The 24,787-nt window shown below is 31.7% G+C and overlaps 2 protein-coding genes across 2 annotated transcripts; one reads left to right on the top strand and one right to left on the bottom strand.

Annotated features, from left to right (window-relative positions):
* Positions 1 to 7,071: 7,071 nt before the first annotated feature.
* LOC105131908 (26S proteasome regulatory subunit) lies at positions 7,072 to 10,441 on the bottom strand. The gene is given in 6 exon segments (XM_011035103.1): positions 7,072 to 7,310; positions 9,087 to 9,423; positions 9,760 to 9,849; positions 9,947 to 10,007; positions 10,123 to 10,194; positions 10,197 to 10,441. Coding segments are annotated over 6 exon segments (669 nt in total). The 5' UTR covers positions 10,284 to 10,441; the 3' UTR covers positions 7,072 to 7,288.
* Positions 10,442 to 13,557: 3,116 nt separating this feature from the next.
* On the top strand, positions 13,558 to 18,952 carry LOC105131907 (leucine aminopeptidase 1). Its single transcript, XM_011035102.1, has 10 exons — positions 13,558 to 13,807; positions 14,366 to 14,780; positions 14,870 to 15,064; positions 15,259 to 15,484; positions 15,781 to 15,907; positions 16,081 to 16,176; positions 16,964 to 17,041; positions 17,325 to 17,385; positions 17,842 to 18,029; positions 18,634 to 18,952. The coding sequence occupies exons 1-10, from the start codon at positions 13,574 to 13,576 to the stop codon at positions 18,760 to 18,762; spliced, it is 1,749 nt and encodes a 582-aa protein (XP_011033404.1). The 5' UTR covers positions 13,558 to 13,573; the 3' UTR covers positions 18,763 to 18,952.
* Positions 18,953 to 24,787: the final 5,835 nt, after the last annotated feature.

Here is a 24,787-nt window from a genome sequence, read left to right as displayed (position 1 = left end):
TTCTTGGTTGAGTGAGGGAGTGATGTTGACTGGGACAGTCGGTTTAGAGCTGTAATTTACTTGCTGTCTCCGGTTTTTATCTTATGCTTTTCTTGTGTCTCACACTAGATTAAAAAAAAAATTGAAAAGCATGTCAAAGATCACCATTGTTCATTCAATTGATATTTATTAAAAAAAAATATTTTATTTTATTGTATTTATATTTTTTTAATAAATAGATAGATGAGTATTTTAAAAGGTTAGTTTAAACATTAATTAAGAGGGATTAGTCTCTAATTTATTATTATATAATTTTTAAAGATTGAATTTATTTGAAATTTACTTTTTAATATTCAAATGGTTCAATACATAATATTTCATTAAAATTTTTTAAATTAATCTCAATTCAAACAACCCGTAAAAAACTTAAAATGCTAAGTACTAACAATGTATTAAGTGGAGTTTCTATGTATTTTGATTTTTCAAGATTGCAAATTAAATCTTTGATCAAGTTTAAAAAAAAAACTATTTATCTATCTATATAATTTATGAGAATTGAAATGTTAATAGAAAAAAAAAAGAAAAAAAAAGTGATATGCAAAAATATCAAGATTAACTAACCATTAACCATCATATAGAATTAATTATATTATAATACATATAATATGACTAGATACATGATCCTTTATGATACTCTCATTTATTTAATTTGAAGTATTATAGTGATAAGATAAATTGAAGTTGAGATAAATGATTTCACTAATAAATGGTAAAATATACATGAAAAAAAAAGAGAGTAGTAATGTCCTTGCATAGACAAGGAAGTCATTACATTACTTTTTTTTTTTAATGAGTATATTATAAAGTTAGATTGGATTATGATACATCTAAATTTAACAGACCTAAAAGATCCTGAGGATTCACCTCTCTTGGGCTCATAAAAAGGAATGACTTGCCTCCCTTACGTCAAGCTTAGAGAAAAATTGAGCTTTAATGGACTCATCTACATTTTATATTGCTATCCTTACACCTTTAAGTGTATGAAAAATCTCTCAATAACCTACCATATTTTCATCACATTAATGTTTGTGTAAGATATTTTTATTCTTCATTACATTTTATCAAGGCAAGAATACACTTCAGCCCGTTTTCTTCATTAAATAACAAGATTCATAGGTTGTAAATACCTCATGAATCCTTTAAGATATAGGTTCACATTCTTCATTCTCTGCTGCATACATATTTTCAAAGCATATCTTTATATAATATTATTATATTTTTTCTTTCTAAAAATATACTTACTTAAGTATTTGAGAACTCCAAATCTATATATATATATATATAAGACTTTTTGCAACTATTAATCAACAATCACCTTGTCCTATCAGCCATTTTGGCTAGGAAGAATAAATCAAATTGCTATAATCAAGATATTAACCGATTATCCAATAAGTCTTACTCTAAAGCTACCTGGATTTGTTTAGGACATCATCATTGGCGTCGTTTATGGAAACTGATAAAAAATTCATTAATTTTTAAAACTTGTTTTTGATATTTTTAGGTCATTTCATAACTCTACAACCTTCCAAAAATAGGATGAATTTAGTATCTCTAGTGCGATTGCATAATTTACTTTAGAATGGATCAACTTGGTTTTTATCGTGTAATTGCACAACTATTCAAAGATGAGATTGACAAGAAAGCTCTCTAGGGTAACAAACCCACAACCTTTAAAGGATGAGATAAACTTAGTCTCCTTAGTGCTATTGCACAATTTAACTTGAAAAGGGTTAACTCGATCTTCCTGGTACGATTGCATAATTTACCTTGGAAAGGATGAATCTGAAGCCTCTCTAGTACGATTGCATAACTTTTCAATTATAAGATTGACATGACAACTCTATAATATAGTAGCATTATTCTTCAAAAGATGCCTTAATGTCTCTAACCAATTTATTAATGGTTGATCTCGGATCCTCCATTCTCTAATCTTAGACTAATATATTCTTCAAGTGAGGTAAAAGGGCTTTTTATTAATTTGCAAAGGGTTGATCTCAGATCCTTTATTCTTTAGTACAGTTTTGAATTGACATATTCTCCTAATGATGCCTAAAAGCCTCTTACCCATTCGTCATGAGTTGATTTTGGATCCTCTATTCTCTAGTCTCGGATTAACATAGTCTCTAAATAATACTAAAGGGCCTCTCACCAATTCATCAAGGATTGATCTTAAACCTCTAGCCTCTCCAATGTAATCTCAATTGTCACCACTTTTCAACGGGGGGCTCTTATGCCATATGTCATCCTAGGAAGGTTATATACCTTTCACAATACATTGACCACTCCTTAATAGAGGGCTCTTATGCCTCATGTCATCTTAAAGAGGTCACATACCTCCTACACTCTAATGCCATATCTCTTATTGAAAGTGAATTGACTTGGTCTTTCTAACGCAGTAGCATCACTCTCCTTTAAAAGGACTGATTTGGTCTCCTTGGTGCAGTAGCATAACTCTCATAGGAATGGATTGATCAAGGATATCCCTAATGTAATAACACAACTCTTTAAGAAAGAGATTGACTTGGTCTCATTAGTATAATAATATCACCCTCAATGGGTTTCCTTCAACCTCTGATAAATTTACTAAGTATGCTCTTCATTCTTTAATAGAGGTTAAGTTCCTCCAAAGAGAGTTCCCTTAAAAGGAGTTAAGTTTCTCTAATGAGAGTTTCTTTAATGAGATTTTCTACAACGAGCTCAAGGATGAGAGTTCTTTTAAAGAAATTTTTCTAAAAGGAGTTAAGTTCCTCTAAATGGAGTCTAAATAGAGTTCCTTCAATAAGTTCAAAGATGAGAGTTCCTCCACTAGGAATTACTCCAAAGAGTATTCTTTTAAAGAGAGTTGAGTTCCTCTAACAAAAGTTTCTCTAATGAGAGTTTCTTTAAAAGGGGTTGAGTTTCTCCAAATAGAGTTTTTCCAATGAGTTCAGAAATGAGAGTTCTTTCAAATAGAGTTCCTTTAATGATTTCAAAGATAAGAGTTCATCCAAATAGATTTTCTTCAAAGGGAGTTCCTTTAATGAGTTCAAATATGAGAGTTTCTCCAATGAGTTTAGATATAAAAGTTCCTTCAATGGGAGTTGAGTTCTTCCAAACAAAGTTCCTTCAAAGGGAGTTCCTCTAATGAGTTTAAAGATAAGAGTTCCTCTAATGAATTTAGAGACGAGAGTTCCTCCAATAGGAGTTTCTTCAAATTGAGTTCTTTCAATGAGTTTGGAATGAGAGTTCCTTCAAAAAAAGTTCCTCCAATAAGTTTAGAGATTGGAGTTTCTTTAATGGGTTCCCCTCAACAACTTAGAAATATTTCTAAGTACAAGCTCCTTCTCCATAAGTTTTTCTACCTATTAGATTTTTTGTTTAAATATGTATTCCTTTATTATTTCACATTACGCTCCTAGAAAATGTTCTAATTATAAGTTCCTCTATGGTTCCCCTTTACATGCTTAGAAATTCTTTTTTTATATATAAATATGGTGCACGCCCCTATATACGAGTTTTTTGGTAAATTATTTTGGGTTTCCACCCTTCTTCTCATACAAAGAAAATCAATAAACTCGTTATATAGGGTATTTTTACAACTCTTTATGTATAAATATAATAAAAACTTGGGGACTATTAATAAACCTAAATTTAATTGGACTGAAAGACCTCGAGGATCCACATTCCATGGGCTCAACCAAAAGAGGGAACCGTCTTCCTTGGGCTTGTCCAAAAAAAGGACTAACCTCTCTTAGGCTCAACCAAGAAAAAAACCCACCTTTCTTGGGTTTAGCCTAGGAGAAGAGCTCAGCCTTTATGAACTCAATTATATTTTGTATCTTACTCTCTCTACATCCCTACGTGTATGAAAGATCTTCTAAGGGTCTGCCATATTTACATCGCATTAATGTCTAGGTAAGAAATTTTTATCCCTAATTAAATTTTATCAAAGCAAGACTACACTCCTATCTTCTCCTCTTCATAAAAAATGAAAAAAGATTCATGGGTTATAAATACCCTATGAATCCTTCAAGCTCCAAGTTCACAGTTTTCATTTTCTATTACACACACACACACACACACACACACACACACACACACATATATATGTATTCCATCTTTCTATAATATTATTGTACTTTTTTTTCTCTAGAAAGATATTTACTTAAGTATTTGGAAGTCCCTAAATCTATAAAATGAGACCTTTTATAGGTATCAATCACAGTCATATTGACTAGGGAGAATGGATTAGATTGCTAGAACCAAGAGAATGATTGATCATCTAACACATAAACCTTACTTCTAAACTACTTGAATTTTTTGGACATTATAATATTATTATGTCTTAAATAATTAAGACTTTTTGAAGAAAAAAATTATACAAAGTGAAGTATAACGTCTACCACATGAAACTTTTATGTAGGGGTGAGCAAAAAATATGAAAAAATAATTAAATCGAGAAAACAAAAAAATAACTAAAAAACCTGAATCATAAAAAAATAATTAAACCAATTAGAAAAATTAAAAAAATTAAAAAAACAACTTGATACCAATTAAAAAAATTAAAAAAACAACTTGATTTGGTTTGATTTCGGTTTTAAAGGCTGAAATCAAATAAATCAAACCGGTTCAAATATAAATAAAACTAAGACCCCGGTGGTACTATAAATACCTTTCTTCCATTTACTTTTTAGTTTTTTCTCTAAACCCTAGCAAACCTCAATTGCCCTCATTGCACAACCTACTGCTAAAGAGTAAAGAGGAGAGTCCATATATTAAACAAACTAAAAACAGCCCTAGAGCCCCCCTCTTCATCTCTCATTACTCAATCTTTCTGTCCCTTTCTTATCTCTTTGTGGATTAAACATCCAAACAGTACTCGTGGAACCCCCCTCAATTCAATCTTTATGACATTTGCGGAGGTGCTGCCTAGTGATAAATCACTTATGGCACACAAAATATTCTTATCGCTTAGATCTCTCTTAGATGAAGATTTATTATATTGACTTTTAACTTCTTCTTTTTTTATTTTTGTAGATCTATTATATATTTATTTTTCATATTTATTTATGAGATTGTTGGTTTGCCATTTATGTTGCAACTACTGTCACGGATATTGTGAGAAATGAGAATTATTTTTTTCTAGATCTTCATTTGATACTTGTTTTATCTAGCTTCTTTATTTTTAATATTAGAAAAACCTGCTCAATATGTTTGGCTAAGATAAAATTGGTTTTTCCCGGTTTTTCCTTTCAATTAACCGAACCAAACTGAAACTGGTCGGTTTGAACCAGTTTTGGTTCAGTTTTGATTTTTTTTAAAAAATAATTTGGTTATTTTTTAAATGAAAACTAGACCGGATTGAACTAAAAATGCTCACCTTTATTTTTATATTTTTATGTGTATATATATAACACTTGTTATTATTGTATATCATTTAACATTATTGTAGATTATTCATACCTTATTTGAGTGAAGTATATATGCGATTATTTAACGATAATGAATGAGATTATTTCATTTCTGGGAATTAATTTGAAGATTTAGTTGATCTTTTAAATCACATCCTCTTCAAAAACAACAATATGAAATTAGGAATTTAGGAAAGCCCCACCTGCCCATGTGACAAACTGAAATATATCTACTCTGTGAGTCCTTTTGGTTCTACTAGGGCTTTGATGCAGATATTTATTAAAATTTGGATTGATCTTTCACTTTATTGGCCAACAAACCAACAACGCTAACAATTCCTTTCTTTTGCCGTGCCGAACTTTTATAAAGATGTGAGTGCACGATCAGGAAGCTGGCGAGGTCTATCTATTTCTGTCCATTGCAACTTCCCAAAAGGAAACAGCTTCAACATGCCTTTCGCTGATCCAAGAAAAGCATTACTAAGGTGAGCTATCTTCTCTAAATGTCTTGTCACCGCAACTTTCTAGTAGGCTTTTAGACTGATGTTGCAGGCTAAGCATCAAACTCCAAATAGTAAAAGCCAAAAGCGAGTCAAGGGAGTCAAGCGTGCCGCAAGAACTTTTGGACTGAAGTTGATCAATGATTTCGTAGTCATGCCAGAGTAGCTATACAGTAGTGCTTAGCAATCAAGAGAGGAATAAAATGGCAATGGGTCGCTTTTTGGCAACCAATTTACATCTGCATGCCTTCAGATTTTTTGCCAAATCTATATGAAGTGATCGCACTTGAGATTTTACCCTCACTACCTGCTAAATGATTACTGTCAAATATATGTTTTTTTTTTTTATTAAAGTAGATGTGCAGGTCAACTTCCACACATCTCAAATCCTAAAATTAATAACAACGTACATCTCCGGTCACCATATCAATTGAGACATGGAAACGTGGATGTCCCGGGACAGGCAGATGTAGCAAGGACAACGTGGATTTCACGGGTCATGCAGATGCAGCAAGGACAGCGTGGTCAACTAATCTCCTGTGAACAGTGTACCCTGCCATACTCATCCAGTTAATCAACGTTAAATTCAGTGACGAGGCAAGTTAGTAAAAGAAAGGGAAGATCAGTGAAGATCGTGAGTGCCGCAGTCTTCACTTCCCAAGTGAGGGAAGTGAAAAGAAGAGTGACATGTTTCATCTTCACATGCAGGAGATGCTTTGGATTATCAAGTTAGGGAAGTGAAGAGAAGAGTGATAGGTTCCATCTTCACATGCAGGAGATGCTTTGGATCCGCAGACTGCAGCTTGATCATTGGCATATCCCGTTCGGGGGTCGTTATAATGCTGGAATCAACAAATTTGAATACCAGCTCGCATTATACACTTTCCGGCCATATCTCAGAGCAATTAGCATAAAGAGAGGTATTACAGTCATTGTATGTGAATCAGCGAATAGAAATGGGCATGTGTCGTGAAATGCAAGGCTGATCTTTGATTGTGAGGGCTCTTGTTTTCTAACATGAATGAATTTTTGCCTTCAAAATTCAAATGCTAAAGTGGAGCTCAGACTCTTTCCCCTTCCCCCTTCCCCCCCAGCATATTCCAAGGCAAACACGGACAACGCACATAACCAGAAGAGAGAAAGGCAGGCTAAACAAAGACAATTGAATTAGCATCAAGCAGTTCTTCAGACATCTTTGAAACAAGCTCAAGTCAGACAAATTTAGAGTGCATAGTAAAACTTGCTAGACCAATATCTGATTCTTGAAAACTGAAGAAACAATTTTTAATGCTTATCCGAAACAGAGTTGCAACTGGCAATAAAACCAACCAACCACCTTCCCTGTTATCCCAGAAACAGTTATAAGATCCGGAAACTGCATCTGCAAGCATATCAAATAAAACACAATAAAAGAATTAGTAAACTCATGAATTAGCAGTAGCAAGGCAAATGTGTGATGATCGATATATAGGCACACATGTCCAAAATAACTTAGCTACAGCAGTTCTGAGCATGGCCGTTAGAATCTTACGATTAATTCGAATCTTACAATTCATCTTGATTCACATTCAAAACAATGCTAAACACGGGTTATATCTCAAGTGCACGTGAATCTTGTGAATCAGTCATGATTCAATTCAGTACGATTCATTGCTTTTTAAAAGAGATGGGAAGAACAGGAAGCTTTCTTCTAGAAATCAAGGATGACAAAAACATATGAGCAATTTTCTTTAACTAATATGTCTACTTGAAACTGGAACAGATTATAAATTAATTTTTCACAAAGAAAGAAAAGGGTGAAAGAAAGCAAGGGTCTCAAAGACCACAAGAATGACAAGGGTGATATCAACATTGGGAAAGATTATTTAAACTAGGAAATTTAGCAGTATGCTAGTTAGAACGTAGATTTAGATGTATTTCTAAGTTATTGAGTTGTTAGAATGATCAAGAACCGATGAATAATATGTTGAATTTTGAGGCTGGGTTGTTTAATGACCAGGAACTAATAAATTAAATGAATTGATGCACATTTTGTTTAGTAAATGATCATTTTTAACTTTATTTGGTAATGCTAGTTATCTTTTATTGTACTGTTTTCATTTGTTAATGAATCTTATGATTCATGATTCCAAAGATGGGCTTTCCGATTTAGGAGTCGAATCTCAATTTAACAGCCATGATTCTAAGCAACACACAACTTAAGCAGTGGCAATCCCCTCCTGCCGTATCAAAATTTGGCACCAATAAGATAGAGAGCTGAGTTGATATGGGGAAAAAACCAAAAAAAGAACAAAAGTAGGGAAAGGAAACCTAGTATAGTCCCAACAGCTAGACTTCGCAATTAGTTTAAAAACATCATAAGAACTCTTTAGGGAGCCTTGAAAGAAGCTTCTCTTTCCATCTAAACCTAGACAAGCCCAACCAGATTTATAAAAGGATGATTTATTGGTTGTGACTTGTGACAATATATGCCTTCAAAGAATGCAATAACCCAATTTGAAGACCTGCTTGGGGTATTCCAAGAAGTTCCATACGAGTATGTTTTTACTTGCTAGACCACCAGTGAAAAAAGCAACCAGTATGCAAAAGACAATTAAGAAAAACACAACCGGTGTTCCCAAGAATTATTAAAGCCATCTAATAATATTTCAAAAGAAGCATACAAAAAAAAAAAAAAAAGCATGCATGAAATTTTTTATGGTCAATCTAACAAGGTTACAGATTAAGTATATCCCAGCATTAAGTATATCCCAGCATTACCATCCTCAGCACCTCATTCTCATCTGAATCATTTTCTGCCATCACCCCCACCCCCCTTTTCATACATACATTGAAATCCATATTTTTTAAGGATGTCATGTTCCAGAATTTGCAATATTATCACCTTTTTTAGGACACCTTTTCCACAAACTAATCTAAATCGTATGTAGACTACAAGCAACAAATAAAAAATAACAACAAAAAAAAAACCTGCTAAGAGTACTATACACAAGAACTCAGGCTAGTACGATTTTTCATCTTGGTGGTGGTAGTAGTAGCACATACCAATAGTTTTAGTAAAGGGAAAGCTTTGTTGGATAGAACTCATTAAAAACAAGGACTCAATCATGAATTGCGTGGAATTGTACGAAAAGAAGAAAATGAAAGGCAGACATACCCCAGAAGACCCCTGCCAGGCCACACTCTAGGAGTCAGTGATAAGTTGATGGGAGCACCTTGCCTCATAACTATCACTGGTACTGCATGACCCTGATTTGCCTGAGCCTCAGACGCAAGCTTTTGCAAAAGATTCTCACCAACTTGATATTCCACAGTACCAAATTTAACAAGTTGATCTCCAAGTTGCAGACCATCCTCTGCTGTTGGGGATGCATCAGCAATTTCATCAACCACAGCAAAGGGTATGCTAGCCATCATGTCCACATCCATGGAACTGGGAGAATCTCTAAGAACAACATTGTGGGAAGTTGCAGATGGAACAGCATTGCCAGCCACTGAGTTTTGATTATTTGACACCCCATCATTTCCATGCAAGTGAGGAAGAACAAGTCAGTCAACTTATCACAGAGAAGAAGCCAATCTCTTGTTGAGATATAGCATAAGTATTTCTATCTTGAAGTATAGAAGTTAAGCAGAGATAATTGGCTCGTGGGAGACATATAAACTCTATTATAGATATGAACAGGAAGCGATCAAAGATGACTGCCAACAGAAAATGTGTCATCATTCAATACAAACGAAGCAAGTATTCGTATTGCAAGTCCACGCCCAACATGCAATGATAACTGAGAGAACATATGAGCAAATAACATTTTTACATATCTACGTACCTGAATCTTTGGTTGCAAGCCTGGCTGAATGAAGAACTTGAATATTCTCATTTATTTTCTCTGTAATCTCCTTATGATCATTCCGCAGCTCTATTGATACAAAACACACAAAAAAAACTACAGAGATTGAAGTAAACAAATATATATAAGGGAAAGGGAAAGGGAAAGGGAAAGGGAAGGGAAATACCAGCAAGTCGGTGTCGTTCAGCTCTAACGACTGGGATATCAATATCCGACCGAGGAAAACCCTAGAATTTTTTTTAAGAAATAAATTAAAACCAAAAATACTCGGCAAATCTTAACAGCCACGGATACATAAAACCCTAAAGAAGAAGAAGAAGAAGAAGAAGAGAATTTATGTGCCTCAGAATCGACGAGGTTGCCGGAGAGACCAGGACCGCCAGGCTGACAGAGGCGGGGGGGGGGGGGGAGAGGCGGTCGATGATGACATTCATCTCAGTTTCCAAAGCACTTCTCTTCTCCATCAGTTTAATTGTTTCTGCTTTCAAGTTCGCTCCCACCATTTCCTTTTCTTTTTGAGTCTCCTTTTTGGAGGAGGATAAGAAGAAGAAAGAAATTCAAAATTTGTGATGAGTCTTTGAATTTGTTCGTTCTGTACTGGGATGGGATGGCCTCTAATGCCTGCTTGGGATTTTTTCAGTAACGACATGTCATTTGCTTCATAAGCCTACAGTCCTTGCATCGTGCCACCTTCTTGTTCACTGTCGTTGGCTGATTAATTTCCATTTATGTCCTTCGAAATTTAAATTTAGCTGCCTATTTAGGAAAATGTTGAGTTGTGTTTTCTTGTGATTACTGTAAAGATGACGATTTGATGACGATTTGTGTGTGCGTCTGTGTAAAACAATTTTGAGGGAATAATTAACAAAAAAAAAAACTCTATCACGACCAAGAAAACATAGTGCAACTACACTTGGTCTACTATTCATTAATATAATAGTTTTTTTTTTATCACTGTAAGAAAAAAATTGAAATGTTTGGTGTTCATGTAATTTGAACTTTTTACATGGTATATTGGCTATTAAAAAATTGTCTGTGGTTCTAAATCTTTTCTATTTTTTTTTTAAATAACATAATTGAATTATTCTCCAAGTAGAAAATATAAAATTATTAACCAAGGTTTTGAGTTTCCTTGAATGATATATTATTCTTTTTGTTTTTTTAAAAAATAGGCTTATTGGTTTAGCTTTGTAATTCAAGACATGCATAGTACAATTTTTTAAGATAAAGTACATTCATGATGGACTCTCTTGCCCTTCTCTATATTTCTTCTTTGAAGAAATATATATTTAAAAATAATTTAATTATAATTATATTTTAAAATTATACAATGATATTATATTTTTTAAATAACATTAGAGGTTTTTAGAGTAATGTTAGCAATTATTAAAAATATATATTTAAAAATAATTCAATTATAATTATATTTTAAAATTATATAATGGTATTATATTTTTTAAATAACATCATAGGTTTTTAGAGTAATGTTAGCAATTATTTTATGAAAAATTTTATATATAAACCTATATATTTTTAATTTCTAGTTTGAGAGAGAGATCACTAGATTCTAGTTTTAGAGAGAGAAAATTAGTTTTGATACCAATTCTAACTACTAAAATTATTGGCATGGTGTCAACAGGTTCCATTTATTTAGAAGAGTTTCTCTTAGGTGTTTTTTTATCTCAAAATTATCTTGTCAACAGGTTCCATTTATTTAGAAGAGTTTCTCTTAGGTGTTTTTTTTATTTTAAAATTGCCTAAAAAACCAGATCTAAACTCAGAAATATTTTCATTTCAGGTTTTTGTATGTGTATGTATATTTTTTAAGGTCATTTATGTGCTTGTTAAGGTGTTAAGATTCTTTTCTAGTTATTTTGAGTCAAAAATAGCTTTTTGGTAAGAAAAACATGGATTTTATTTTTTCAATTACTATAGTAGTTGGAATTTAGAAAAAACCAGGTGACACATCATCTAAAATTTTTGTTTTAAAAAAACATTAGATCGGATGATATATTACCTATTCTAATTGAGTTTTTTTTTTAAATAGGGTTTGCCCGCGAGCCTTTCTAAATCAATCAGGCCTAGCAAATGCTTGGCTTTATTTTTTTGTTTTTTATTATTTTTTCTTTTAAAAAATTATTTTTTATATGTGTTTTTTAAATAAGTTTTAAATTTATATTTAAATTAATACCACTTCTTTATGATTTGTTATTTTTTTTATTTATCTCTTTTTAAATAGTGGTTGTTTTTTATTATTTTATTTGTATTTAATTTTTCAAGAGGTTATTCTAATTTGTCTATAATTTTTTTATGTTCTGTATAATTGAGATTTATTTTTAAAGATTAAAAATATTTTTTTTTGAATAGAATATGTAATCGGTGCAACCTTGCATGATCTTTTTTTTCTTTGATTTTATTCAATTAATTTTATATATGTCTATTTCTACTATTATTTAATAAAATAAAAAATATTTTAATTAACAAAGTCATTGAACATTGTCGGGTAAATGACTAGTATTGTGAAATTATATATATGTATCTATTTCTATCTCTTAACTTTTTCAGATATATATTTAATTATTATTAATAATTATTTTTAATTTTTTAATATAGATAGTTGTGGATTTCATGAGAAATACACATGTAAATTACCATGTGGTTATGTCATATTACATATAGCAGCTAGAAATCATAGAAAATAATAAATCTTTTATCCTTTTGTCTCGTTTTCACTTTTTTATTTGTAATAAAAGTATAGTCTCCAAGCCCACTAACAAACCAACCATAAAAACAACAAGTGGAAGATGTTATAGAAAAAGAAGGCTATAAGGTCATTGTTGTCGAGACTTGTGATGAAAATGATCACCACAACACTAAAATTTTGATCTCTCCAGAACAATCCCAGCAACATTAACAACAAAATGGTGGTGTTAAGTTTAAATGGCCTAGCATGGTTGAAAAGAAAAAGAAAAATATCGAATAAGCAACATATTAGCAAAGGCATTTATCATCATTTGAGGGGTGAGAAACATTACCCTTCAAAGCTTTTGTGTGATACACCAGAGAACTATACACATAAGATGGCAAAAGCTCTACATAAGGCCACATACAAGGTTTTTAAGGTGGTACATAACATGGTGGATAAAAAGAAAGAAATGGGTCATAAGGTCAAGGAGAAAGTGAAAAAAGCAAAAGAAAACAGAAAGCACCCGCAAGTTCATGTAAAAATATAATTGATTTTTATGAATGAGTAATATCAATTTAAATATTACGGTTATGAAATATAATATTTAAACCATCATAATATCATTTTAATATAACAGTTCTTAATAACAACATATAAAAATATATTATTTTATTATGTGTTATTTTATCAAAAATTAAAAATAATTGTGATAATCTTTTATAAAAAAAGTCAACACGGCAAGGACTTTAGCTTGAAACAAGGAATACAATATGGAATTTATCCTCTAAAAATTATCTATCACTAGCCAACCGAAGCAAGAGCCATGCCTCTTATCAAATACAATTGGTCGGTCAGCACATGCCTCTATCAAATACAAGTGGTCGGTCAGCACACTAAGCTGGTGTCAATGCACCATTAAACAGTGTACTTGAGATAGCGATGTAACTATCATTTTATAAATTTTTATTTTTTTAAAAAAATTATTTTAAAAAATAAGTATGAAAATTAAAAATATTATTTTAAAATAAAAAATACTTTAAAGTATATCTGTCTAATTTTTTGACGGATGGATTCAGTATAAATAGATAGAGAAACCGAAACCGAAAAATGGCCGTTATTGTAGTATCCTTGGCCACCTCTCTTACTGCTGTTGTTGTCCGATCATCTTTCTCCTCTTCCCCGTCCTTGTTTCTCACGAAGTTGAAGTCAGCTCCTTGTCTTAGATTCACCTTTTCAGTTTCACCCTTTGATTCTTACAGAAGACGAGGAGTCAAACTCATGGCTCACTCAGCTCGTGCCACTCTTGGCCTTACTCAGCCTGCTAACATCGATGTCCCTAAGGTCAATCTCTTGTAATTTCCCCTAAAAGAATAAACCCCACATTTTGTTTCTTTGTATATTGTGTTTAGATTATCAAGATTATTGATTTTTGATTATGGTTATAAGTTTTAAAGTCAATAATAGATTTGTCTGTTTCTTTTTGCGGCTGGAATGTTTTATTTACTTTTGTTAATGGTTCTTGTTTTTAAAGCCAACTATAGATTTGCATGTCCTTCTACATCTATATGAGTAATAGTGGTTGAAACCAATCTGTGATTTTGTTTTTGTTTCGCATAAAGTTATAGTTTTGATTGATCATCAAGGGTTGAAATTCTAATCATACTGTTTTTCGTTGGTGGGTTTTCATTTCTTTTCTTTCAAACCTCCTTGATTTCGCGTCTCTACGTGTGATTTATGCCTTAAAGCTGTGACAAATACATGCGACCTGATTGGTGTTTTCCCCTGCCGATAAGTGCTTTGATCAAATATTAATTGGTGAAGTTTGTGATTATTTGCATTTTGATTGTTGTTTATTGGGTACTAAAAAGATGGATCGTGTGTTTGTGTAATTCTTGACAGATTGCTTTTTCTGCAAAAGAAATTGACGTGGCAGAATGGAAAGGGGATATACTTGCGGTTGGTGTTACAGAGAAAGATATGGCCATGGATGACAGCAAGAAGTTCGACAACTCTCTTTTGAAAAAGCTAGATGCTAAGCTGGGTGGTCAATTAAGTGAAGCCTCTTCTGAGGAGGATTTCACAGGAAAACCTGGCCAGTCATTGGTTCTTAGACTTCCAGGTCTTGGTTCCAAAAGAATCGGCTTGATTGGCCTTGGACAGTCTGCAACAAACACATATAATTTTCGAAATTTTGGTGAGGCCATTGCGGCTGCTGCTAAGACTGCTCAAGCCAGTGATGTTGGCATTGTGTTTGCTTCAACTGGAAGCATCTCGAATGAATCAAAACTTAATACTGCTTCGGCGATAGTATCTGGTACTTGTATTAGGAATTGATGGTATTGTGTGGATTGAGTGTTTCAACTTTTGGAAATAATTTATGTTGAATGGTTTATACTGTGACAGGGACTGTGCTGGGGACATATGAAGATAATAGGTATAAGTCGGATTCAAAGAAACCTGTGCTTAAATCTGTGGATATTCTTGGTCTTGGAACTGGACCTGAGCTAGCGAAGAAGCTCAAATATGCTGAAGATGTTTCTTCTGCTGTAATTTTTGGAAAAGAGCTTGTCAATTCACCTGCCAATGTACTCACCCCTGGTTTGTACCAGCTTCCCCTTAAGGCTGGCATGCATAATGCAATAATTAGAATTACAACCTGACCTACTTCCTGTGTCTGAACTAATATTTTAATGGGCCGTAGTTCATATTTCTATCCCAAGACATAGGTATGCACCCATAATATGTATATGTGTGTACATGTTTAATTGTGTGCAATGACTTCTATATTTCAGCTGTTCTGGCAGAAGAAGCGTCAAAGATTGCTTCCACATACAGCGATGTTCTTTCTGCTACCATCTTGAGTGCAGAGCAGTGCATAGAGTTGAAAATGGGATCCTATTTAGGTGTTGCTGCAGCTTCTGAAAATCCTCCCCATTTCATCCATTTGTGTTATAAGCCTTCAAGTGGACCTGTTAAAGCCAAGTTAGCATTAGTTGGAAAAGGATTGACTTTTGACAGGTGATTATTTATTTTCCAAAATGTTAGTTTTTGGTTCTAAAACCAACTGTGGGGATATGGTGCTGACTTTTTGAAGTTCATTGTGTGATGGTGCCATGTTGCATCATTTAGATAGTGATCATTCACATGATAAACAGTCTTGGTTACGCTCTGTCAAGAAGGAGGCTATGCTTCTGATCCTTTCTCAGCATGTGCTTTTCACATGTTATAGGAAGTGGTGCTTCTTGTCTTTTATTCTTTCTGCTGTTTTGGATGCCAGTAGGGGTTCCTGAATGCTGTGTCTTTTATGTTTTCAGTGGTGGCTACAACATCAAGACAGGACCTGGCTGTTCCATTGAGTTCATGAAATTTGATATGGGAGGTTCAGCAGCAGTTTTAGGTGCAGCTAAAGCCATTGGTCAAGTTAAACCTCGTGGGGTTGAGGTAAGCTGTTTGTCTTGTCCTTGTTCTCATAATCATTGCTAAAAACATGTTCCTATCAATTTAAAATGTTAGTTTCTTTTCGTCCTTTTGTCTAACCATTTGTTTGCAATTACATGTATATTTTTTTAAAAATTTAAATGCCCTTTTGACTCAGCTGAAATCTTGTTATGCAGGTCCATTTCATTGTTGCAGCTTGCGAGAATATGATCAGTGGAACTGGTATGAGGCCAGGAGATATAGTTACAGCCTCTAATGGAAAGACAATTGAGGTATAGCTTCATCATCTTGCAGGGAAAAAGATTGGAAAAAAATAGAAGCTCTTTTTATTTGATTGAGTATTGTGTTTTGCATGGATTAGACATGCATTTAAGAGTCTCTGGTTGTCATTACCTCACCTCACCCCAACCCCCAACCATCACCCAACAATGGTAACCTCACTATTGGAATTTGTGCATCCTGCAATATTGTAATATTTTAATCAAGTCATTTTGTTAAAAAGCATGTCCTGTTTGTTTTCTGTTAGTCATTGTAGAGTAGAGACAGCAATAATTCAGGTTTGTGTTGGTTGAATTAGGCATTTACAAATCCCAGAAGCCAGCTATCTCACACCATTTTATCATATGAACTTTCTGATTCATTCTCTAGTATCAATAGAAAAGTTTAGCTGTGACTTGTTGGGTTTGTGCCAGGTAGCTATAGTTTTTCTGTTAACTGCAAACATTCCAGTTTTGATTTTCTTCTCCTCTTGTTAGTGACCTCTTTAGTGATGCCTTTTGTTGTCTTTAAGGGTTTATATATATATATATGCATTTAGTTTCTTATTGTCAATGCATCAAAAGGGTACAATAAAAGAATTAAATAAAATAAAAGCATCAAAAGAGAGATAAGCCTTCACTATTGCTGTCACTAAGTAGTTTATTTGTACATTTAAATACGTGGCAAAAAATTCCAAAAGGATTTAGATCCCTTTGTCATCATATCTTTAGAATGTTGGATAAAATTCTTGTAAGTCCTTCAGCCAGTTATGTAATATCTTGCTGGAGAATCTCGTTGCAGGTGAACAACACTGATGCTGAAGGCAGACTTACACTTGCAGATGCTTTAGTTTATGCCTGTAACCAGGGTGTAGAGAAGGTACCATTTAAATATAATATTGTGACAATCAGATGAAAATTTTTTAATGCTTTGGAATGGTTGTGCTAAAATACATGTTTACTGGGTAGGAGTTGTTTAATTTTCATATGCTACATAAGCTGAACTTTTTGTACCTTGATATTTGATCAGCAATCAAAATTGTAGTTGTATGACCTCATATTAGCATTGCTAAAGTTAACACAGTAAGAATGTAGCGTGCTGATAGTCATGGTCGTTTAGTTTGGATTTGGAATTTTGCTGAATGTTATTAATTATTTTGCAGATAATTGACTTGGCAACACTAACTGGAGCCTGTGTAGTTGCTCTCGGGCCCTCAATTGCAGGTACATACATGTTTTCAATAATCCTGCAGGGTTGTGCTGAAAAGCAAGTTTTTGAACACATTTTTATTAATCATGCTGGGAAGTCCGATTCTAGTGGGGATAGAGTTTTGAGAATTTCTTTTTCTTTCTATAGTTGGGAGAAGGGAGGGGTGGGGGTTTTGCTGAACAGTAAGTTTTTGACTGCTGAACAAATACACAGCTGTTATGATAAAAGTACCTAGAGGTTTAAATGCAGTCTGTCACCAGAAAAAGATGTGGTCGTGCATTAGTTGTCTATGCAGTTTGTAGAAAACTGTTTATAACTTCTAAACTCAAGTCTGCTAGTGTCTCAAAGACATTGACATGGTGGCTTAGTAAACTTTGGTATTTGTGGTCGTTCATGGAACTGACACCCTTTCATGGCTAGATTACTCAATTGCCTGTTGTTTAAATAGTGGAAAACCTTTTCTTATGCAGGTGTTTTTACACCCAGTGATGAGTTGGCAAATGAGGTATTCACAGCAGCAGAGGCCAGCGGAGAGAAACTCTGGAGGATGCCATTAGAGGAAAGTTACTGGGAGTCCATGAAGTCAGGAGTAGCTGATATGGTAAACACTGGTGCTCGTCAGGGTGGTGCTATCACGGCAGCTCTGTTTTTGAAACAGGTACGTGATCATGATACTCCACTGCCCATTCTTGTAGTTGTCATTCCATTTTTTATTTTTGTTCTTTAGAATGCCCTTACCCGTGTTACATGGACTTGCAAAGCACTGTCCAGTTGGGTATGCAACCATGTGTAGAGCTCATCTGCTTGGGATATTTTCCATTATTTTCTATAGTAACAATATCCTATCAATTTAGAAGTGTTGGATATGGGGTATCTGCACTTCAAGATGAAATTGTCTGGGATTCTGGGTAATGTACCAAACAATAAGTGGTTTTTCGAAATATTCTTGAATGCATGTTGTCATCCAGAAGGTACTCTAAGTTGGGACAGACACTGTCAACAGGTTTTGGTAGGGAATTTCGCCAACCACCTTTGGATGAAGAACTGGCGAGGCTTCTAATGCACCACAAAGCACTGTGGTTGTTTCCGCTTTAAGCTTGACCAAAATCAAGTTATTCCTTATTTATATATATATATATTTCTTTTTTGTTTTAAAAAAAGAAAGAAAACTTTGATAATTTTTCAGTCATAAGTGCTTGGTTCTTGGCATCATATTATCTCACGTCCCAGGAAATCCTGAAAAAACATCTCTGATTTTGCAGTTTGTTGATGAGAAGGTTCAGTGGATGCACATTGACATGGCTGGTCCTGTATCCAGCGAGAAGAAGCGCACCGCAACAGGATTTGGCATCCTCACCCTGGTAGAATGGGTTCAGCAACACTCTTCTTAGATACCAAATGTGAAGAGAGTCGAGAAAGGGAAGCTTTGTAGGCTGTTTGGTGGTGCTGTGACTCAGTTATATTACTAAAAGATGTTGGGAAATGGATGTCTTATGAGGCACAGTTTGTTTTTATCTCATTACAGTAAATTATCTAGTTTCATATTAGGTTCACATTAATAAAGGGTGTTTTTCTTTCTAACATATGTTCTCCTTAATTGATAATAAATAAAATATTTTCACTTTTATAATCCAATGGATTTACTTTCATAATCTAATTGTTATATAGTCTAGGATAAACACAAAAAAGACAGATTTAAGGAAGGGCAGACTTGATAAGAGGGTAACAAAAGCTAAACTAAATTAAAAAGAACAATATTTGGTGATGAGCTGAACTAGGATTTGGTTACGAGTTGAACTACTATAGGTACATGGAGAAATGAAGAGAAGCAGTCATCTTTAAAATTAGGAAGAATGGAGAAGATGGGTGGTTACTTTATAGTTTTCTTTTACAGTTTTTTCTATTTATAGGAGGCTAAGAGGGAGAAAAAAGTACACAACAAGTGTATCTGCAATGTATTACAATCAATTTTGTAGGAACTTCAAAACTTGTTTGTTTGTAGGCACGCGACGTGGAAGCATTAATTAGTAGGCTTGCATTTCAATCAAGTTTTTATAAATTTCAAAACCTAATTATTAGTAAATAGTAACTAGTAGGTAAGTAATTTGTAGATGATAATTAGTAGACTTGTAATTTTCGTTACCCAAAAACATCATAAAAAACTAAAAATATTAATTCATGCTTTTTTATTAAGGCATTTCAATAAAATCATTATGTGAATATAAATTTTATGATCTTGAATTGTTAAAGTTCTTAGTATTAAAGCATTTGATTACTTCTTGAGTATTGGATTATATTATAGCATTGCTATAAGTTTGAAGTTATAAATCAAGAATTATAGTGAAAGTCTAAAAGATTAAATTTGGAATACAAGTTACAAACTCAGGCAATCATAAAAAATAAAATAAAAATCTCAAAATAATTGATGATCATAATGGGAATGTCATATATATATGTTTTATTTTAAACTATGGTATCAAAAGATCAAAATTACCAAAAAACCTTGGGGAAAGGAAAAAATTAATAGATATCATTGTTGAAAATGAAAACAAAGAAATAATCCTTCTAAACCAGGAAATTAAAAATGAATAAGGAATCAAGTTTATGACTATAAAATAGAGATATTTACTCTTTGAACAAAGAGTAGAAGAGGCAAATAAAATATTGGAAAAGATATATAAATGTCTTTTTGAAGAAATTAAGGAAACACATAAAATTAAGATGAAAATGATTAAAGATCATTGTAATAGAATTGTAATGATGAATGAGAGATGAACTAATGCTATTTCAAAGTTACATATTAAAAGAAGACAAAATGGTGAAAGAAGTCTAAAACATGAAGTAGGAAAATTGCAAAACTTGAACAAAAAAATCTTAAAAATAAATGATTAAGGCTATTGAAGATGTCATGCAAAATTAAATATTAAAATAAGAGAATAAAATGATGAAGTGATTTTTGATTTTAATTATACTATGTTGGAAACCGCGAATAAAATTTTCAAATAAATGACATTTGAGGTTAAAAACCATTTAAATGATAAAATGAAAAAAAAGAAGTCAATCATAAAAGAAATGATTCTTAACAAAATAGAAAACAACTTTGCTGGTTAAAACTGTTTAATATTAAGATTAATTTTCTATTTTATCCAATACTTAATCAAAGGAAACCTTTAATGAAAGAAGTCGTTAAGAGTAGTTCAATAAATAATTTTTTTTCATTTATGAGAGTCCATTATCAAAAGAAGTGGATGAAAGAATAATTTTAAATAATTTATAAATGAATGAACCTCTTCTAAATAAAGTTGATCCAAAATATATTCTAAGAATAATAGAAGAACACCATGGATATAGAGTTCAACAAATATATAATTTAACATATAAAAGATCATATCCAGATTATATTGATAGGATATACCTTTATCCTATTAATTTTAAGTTTTTGGACTTTGCAATTAGTGGATTTTTTAGGGAATTTTTACAAGGGACAATTAGAGTTAGCTTAAAAGTTGGTTTATTAATTACAGAAATAATGTTATTTGTTGTCCATGCAATCTTGTGTTATAATAACTTGTTAGGGAGAGATTAAATTTATACAAATAGTTATATATCATCAACACTACACCAAATATTTTTACTTTAGAATTGGGATAAGTTTAAGGTTATACGTGCATATAATAAACCATTTACTATTTACATAAATAAGTTAAAAGCATAGTTTTACGATGAAAAATAAAATATAATCAGAATGGAGCAACCATGATCATTTATTAACATTAAAGAGATTGAATATGAGATTTATAATTTTTTAACAAGGTTTTTATTAGATAAAGAGCTTGTAAGTAAAAAGAAAATCTTATTAGATGACTAAGCAAAAGGTAGAGGATAATTCTGGAAAGATAACGGTCCAGACTACTATATAGAAATTGTTAATATATTGGATAAAAGAACAAGTATTAACAAAATCAAAGAAAAAAGAAAGAAGGGTTACTTAAAGATAAAAAAAGAAATCAAGAATATGCAAAAAAAACAAAATAGTCAAATTAAAAAAATAAAATTAAAAGAGGTGGAATGCTCATGGACATGCTATAAGTCAATAGAAAAAAAACTTTTAAAAAATATGGAGAGCTTGATCAATTAGAATAAATGAATCTTGGAGAACAAGAAAAAGATAAAATCACTTATATTAACACTTGGTGACAACTAGAGAAAAAGCAAACACCAAAACACATATTAAGAAGGAATAAAAATTGATTTGCAAAGCAAACACCAAAACATATATAAAGATATGCATGGTTTGAATAGAGAACTGGTGAAACTTAGAATTCTAATGTATAGAGAGGTTGAGCCTGTGATTTTGAGTAAGAAAATAATACCTTTCGAGTTCATACCCAATGTTAAAAAAAAAAAGTCCAAATATTGATGAAAGCTAAATTCACTAGAATAGCCAGATATGTAGAATGACTTTTTAATATAGTTCATGTTTTTTTTAAAAAAAATAAAACTAGAATCTACATTGATTTTAGAGATTTGAATAAGGCTATATCCATAGATGAGCACCTAATTGAATCAAATTAAAAAGAACATGATTTGGTTAGAATTGAACTACTATTATATAAGGAAGAACAAAATTTGAATTAAATGAAAGTAAAATTAGAATACAAAGTAGAGACAATTTAGATTTATCAAAGAAAGCTTATATGGTATGTAGAGGAATGAAGAGAAGTAGTTGAAGTTGCACATCCTTAAAATAAAAAAGAATGAAAAAAATGGGTGAATGCTAAATAATTTTCTATAATTTTTCCTATTGAAAAAAAGTTAAAAGAAGAAGAAATCACACAACAACAACTCAACAAAATTAATCAATAATAATTGCACTACAATTCAATCAAGCTCATAAAAACTTGAAAACATGTTTCTATTAGGCAATAACCTATAAGTAAGTAACTTGTTGGCAATAATCAATAGCCTCATAATTCAATAGGTTTGTAATTTTTATTACCAAAAGAAAACTAAAAAAAATCAAAAATATTAATTTATATTTTTGTTATGGTATTCTAGTGCATCGTTATAATCAAAACAAAGATCATCCTATGAATGTAAGTCTTATAATCATGAGTTATTAAAGTTTTCATTTACTATTAAAATATTTGATTACTTTTTTAATATTGAATTATATTTTGGCATTATTATAAGTTTGGAGTTACAATCTAGAATCATAATGAAAATTTTAAATTTTAAATCTAGAATATAAACAATAAAGTATTTTTAGTTGAGAGGAATGCAAAATAACATGAAATACTAATTTATTAAAATTATAATCCATAATTTAATATTATTGATTATAAAAACTAAAACATTTTATTTACATTTATTAAGTTACTTTCATTTATGATCACAACAATAACAAAAAAAAAAGTATTCTTAAGGTAAATATTAGAAAAATCCATTAATAAATCAGAAATATTCATTAATAAATTACAGGAGGGTAGGGAGTAAATAGTATGTATCCATGCCTTTTAAATTGGATGAGTATTTGATATAGATCGTTGATCGAAAAAAAACCCTAATTGGATAGTAAGATATTAAAAATAATTAAAAAAATCTAATCCAACAATGTTGACCCCCCCTCCCCCAATCATGCATTAATGTCTTAAAGTTATCTATTTCTTTTCTAAACTTTTAATAATTGTTTTTTTATTTCCCCCGATCTTTCCTTTCAAATCACCACAAATGCAATATTAATAAATCTTTAATTAATTTTTTTTTGTCATTCAAGAGCCAAGGATTTTACAAGTGTTGTTTCAAAACAATAGGATTAACATTAGAAAATGGTTCTTTTGAGATTACTATTAGAAATGAAGTTAGGATTTGTTTTTGCATTATAACCAGCTTTTCAAAGTATTTTTGAAATTGCTTATCATTTAAAAAAAATATTAAATTATATATTTTTGGATGTTTTTAGTATGCTAATGTTACAAATAAAAAAATATCTAAAAAATAATATTTTAGTACATTTTCAATTGAAAAACACTTTTAAAAAATACATTACACCACGATACACAAATGCATACAACAAAGTTTGATACATCAATGGATATAATAATAACAAATATCAATTAGATTTTTATACAAATGATAAATGTGAGATTAACACACACACACACACTCACATATATAGTGTTTGATATGCTAGACAATATTGATTCGACTAAATAAAAAATTGTCATGTCTTGTGTTTAGTATTTGATAGATATTAAATGAGACGCGACCAACCCGAGTACTGTACCAGTTCGGGTTTAATAAGAAATAGAGGAAGAATTGATTTGGCTTAACCTAGTAAAAAACTCGGGTCGATCTGCACCCCAAGCAACTAGAGATAAAACATAAGTAAAAAATTTATTGATTTTTTTTGTCAAAACAAGGTAGTGTAAACTTTTTTTTAATTTGAGTCAACTTGAGTTTACCCTTCCTACCATTAACTCGGGCCTTGCCCCAAGTTAACTCTCGAGTCACGTTCTGAAATTATGATAATAACTACTTTTATCCTTAACTTTGGTCAACCTTGGTTAATCCTATCAACTTGCATTCCAACCTTGATCTTAGATTAACCTTTAAGTTGGATTTTAAAATTATAATAATAACTATTTTTATTCTTGCATTAACTTTGGTCAATGGTCAACCCTATTGATGACTTAGACTTAAAACTATGATAATAACTACTTGTATTTTAAGTTAATCTAGGTCAATTGTCAACCCTATTTGTGATTCGGGCCTTGCCTTATGTTGACCTTCTTGTTGAGTTTAAAAACTATGATAATAACCATTCTAATTCTTACATTCATGCAGGTCGATGATCAACCTGCCTTGTGACTCAGGCATGACCTTGGGTTAACCCTTAAGTCGGGTTTTAGAATTATGATAATAATCACTTTTATTTTTTTGTTGACTCGAGTTAATGGTCAATGGCACGATCAAAATATTGATGTTTTCTCCCAAGTGCAAGAGTGTCGAAGTAATAAATAATTCGACAAGACCAGGGTCGCACCGCAAGGAGGTTAATTGTATAAATTATAAATGAAAATAATATAACAACAACAATAGTAGTAGTAATAGTAATAGTAATAATAATAGTAGTAGTAATAGTAATAATAATAATAATAAAGAAAAGAAAAAGTTGATGAGAACTTTGAGATGGAAGATTAACATAAAGATTAAACAATGATAACAACAAATATCAAAGTTAGAGGATCCACTAATAGTATTTCAAACAATTGTAATATAAACTCTTTTTATTACTTAATTGAAAACCACATATAAAAGAGGTTCAAATCGGATTATAAATGGTTAACATGCTTACATTAATTATCTTATTAGCATAATGCTGATACTTGTAAATGTTGTCAAGCATTCATAATT

The sequence above is a fragment of the Populus euphratica genome, unplaced genomic scaffold, assembly GCF_000495115.2.
Source record: "Populus euphratica unplaced genomic scaffold, PopEup_1.0 scaffold73.1, whole genome shotgun sequence".
Taxonomy (NCBI): domain Eukaryota; kingdom Viridiplantae; phylum Streptophyta; class Magnoliopsida; order Malpighiales; family Salicaceae; genus Populus; species Populus euphratica.
Note: the sequence above shows the minus strand (reverse complement) of the source record. Positions and strands in the feature narration are given on the sequence as shown.

What these genes read in the sequence shown, in the direction of transcription:
- LOC105131907 (XM_011035102.1), top strand. Translation starts at nt 13,574, where the DNA reads ATGGCCGTTATTGTAGTATCCTTGGCCACCTCTCTTACTGCTGTTGTT. An exon ending in TGCTTCGGCGATAGTATCTG is followed by an intron (nt 14,781 to 14,869) that starts GTACTTGTATTA and finishes ATACTGTGACAG; the next exon opens with GGACTGTGCTGGGGACATAT. An exon ending in CAGCTCTGTTTTTGAAACAG is followed by an intron (nt 18,030 to 18,633) that starts GTACGTGATCAT and finishes CTGATTTTGCAG; the next exon opens with TTTGTTGATGAGAAGGTTCA.